The 2,339-nt window shown below is 40.2% G+C and overlaps 1 protein-coding gene across 1 annotated transcript; it reads left to right on the forward strand.

Annotated features, from left to right (window-relative positions):
• The first annotated feature begins 253 nt into the window (after window positions 1-253).
• LOC107721276 (inhibitor of DNA binding 2) lies at window positions 254-2,311 on the forward strand. The gene is made up of 3 exons (XM_016529199.1): window positions 254-694; window positions 994-1,054; window positions 1,720-2,311. Exons 1-2 carry the CDS (start codon window positions 359-361, stop codon window positions 1,048-1,050), a joined length of 393 nt encoding a protein of 130 aa, XP_016384685.1. The 5' UTR covers window positions 254-358; the 3' UTR covers window positions 1,051-1,054; window positions 1,720-2,311.
• Window positions 2,312-2,339: the final 28 nt, after the last annotated feature.

A 2,339-nucleotide genomic window follows, 5' to 3' on the forward strand; every position in this document is an offset into this window, starting at 1 on the left:
ATATTACTTGTATGTTGATGCTGTGAGACGTTACAAATGGAAATCCCTCGCAAAAATCATCCCGTTGCATTATGTATACATGTGATGTTATTTGTCTGTGCACGCAGTTGCTCAGATACTCTTCAACACGAGGAAAGAGTACAGAGGATGTGGGAGGTGCTCACGTGCTGCGAATTTGGCCAATGTTGATGCCCCGGTTCACAGAATGACGTCGTCTCATCGACCAATCCGCTTAATTCTTTATGCCTTATAACAAACCCAGTTGGGTTGCTATATAAACGCATTGACAACAAGCTTCCAGCGCAGATCTGTGGGAGAATCGCATACCCTGAAATTAACCACAACATCGTTATCCACTATGAAGGCAGTCAGTCCGGTGAGGTCCATAAGGAAACCCGTCTTGTGTTTTTCGGAGCATAATCTCGGCAATTTACGGAGCAAGAGCTCCTCGGACGACCCGCTCAGTCTCCTGTACGACATGAATGACTGCTACAGCAGGTTGAAGGAGCTCGTGCCGAGTTTACCGCAGAACAAGAGCGTGAGTAAGATGGAGATCTTGCAGCATGTCATAGACTACATTCTGGATCTTCAGATCGCACTGGACCAGAACCCGCAACAGCAGATCCTCGGACAGAGCCCTCCGAAAAAGTCTGTCAGATCACTCGGAGCTGATATCAGCATCATCTCCTTCCAGGTAAGTCAAGTTTGTAGAACATTTCATACTGACTTGTCGTGCTGGTTAGTCAAAGTAATTTATATTAGCTTAGCCTAATGATAAATCGTACATCGCAGTTATAAAAGAAATGATTGAAGTGTGAAATGACAAGAGTATGCAGTGTTATTTCAGCATCAATGAAAAAGAAAGACGTGAACAGTAGGCTATGCAATGCAATCGGCATTAATTAAAAACGCATAATGTATAACACCAACTTGAAATGTAATTTGTGCTGGCAGCTACACTGAAAATCATTGTTTACTTCTGTTAATTAACAGCCCAGTAACCCTCAAAGAGAGATCAACTCTGATGACCTCATAGCCCTGTCTCGTTGAAATGGTAAGTTCGATGCTCTACGAAATTGCTGGTTTCACGTGAGAAGCTGTAACAAAGTTAAACTTTTGCACGTGGGGCAGTTGGGCTGTTTGCCAGCGGTGCAGCGCACCTGCGCATAATTGTTATGCATTATGTATGGACTTATTAAAACAAAGAGAAATTGTATTACTTTATAATTTAAGTCATTTAAACATGGCATAATGCTTAATTGAACACGTTGTTTTATTACAGTTGGTAGAAATGTCATTAAACTTTGATTATCAAAACTGAAGATGATTCTCAAAACGCTCAAAATGTTTTCTGTGACGCACAAAGAAAGAAAAAAATCATTTTGTGGTGCACAGAAGAAAGTCGTACAAGATGAGTGACTCAATCTTTATTTTTTGATTGTTCAGTAATAGGTCTAATACAATGTTTGCGTATAGCTACGTTATTTTAAAGTACTATCAAATATATGTATGTCAGATGCTCGTGTAGACTCCTCCATCTGGAGCTGTATGGGATTGCCCGGTATTTCGCTAGTGTTTGGTTAAAAGTCCGAAAAAAACGTCCTGTGGCTTCCTCCCTGGCGCCAGTCTGTCCGGATCTCTGTCCTTTTGCCTTCTCTAAACACGCCTCTCTCTCTCTCTCTCTCTCTCTCTCTCACACACACACACAATCTTTTGCAGGTGTTTCGGTCGTGGAGCAAAAACAGGGGCTTTTTGTGTTTTTGTCCCGTGTCATTCGCCTGGACTTCGTCTTGAATGACAAAGGATTTCCCTCGAACGGACATAAAAAGAGTTAAGTTATATACGGACTTTCATATTCTTTCTTCCAAAGGAAGATTCAAAAAGACTGGAGAGATTTTAAAGGAAAATAGTAATTAAACAAGCAATTTCACAAAGCAGGTTTTTTTTTTTCTTTTCTTTTTTTTTCACCTTGCTTTTATGTTGTCAAGATGTTGCGCAAAACGAGCGCGCATTTTAACAGCTCTAATCCAGCTCGTCAAAGGCTGCGGACTCTGTAAAAATGTACTTTTGTTTTCTCTTTCTGCTGAAAATGTGATGTTTATAATATTACAGAAAATTTTATAATTATAGCGTAAATGGCACTTTTATACTGTACATAATTAAGTGCTGTGTCCTTGTCTGAGCTATAGTTACAAATGCATTGTTTTTGTTGTATTTTTCATGTTTGCAAATGCATAAAGCTTATTAACTTATTACCGTTCAGGCTGTGAAACTACTACTTGTATTGTAAAGGCTGTAAGGTTCAGGGGGTTTGGGACAATGGGGGGGGGGGGGTTGTA

This window comes from Sinocyclocheilus rhinocerous, unplaced genomic scaffold, assembly GCF_001515625.1.
Source record: "Sinocyclocheilus rhinocerous isolate Xijiao unplaced genomic scaffold, SAMN03320098_v1.1 scaffold271, whole genome shotgun sequence".
Lineage (NCBI taxonomy): Eukaryota > Metazoa > Chordata > Actinopteri > Cypriniformes > Cyprinidae > Sinocyclocheilus > Sinocyclocheilus rhinocerous.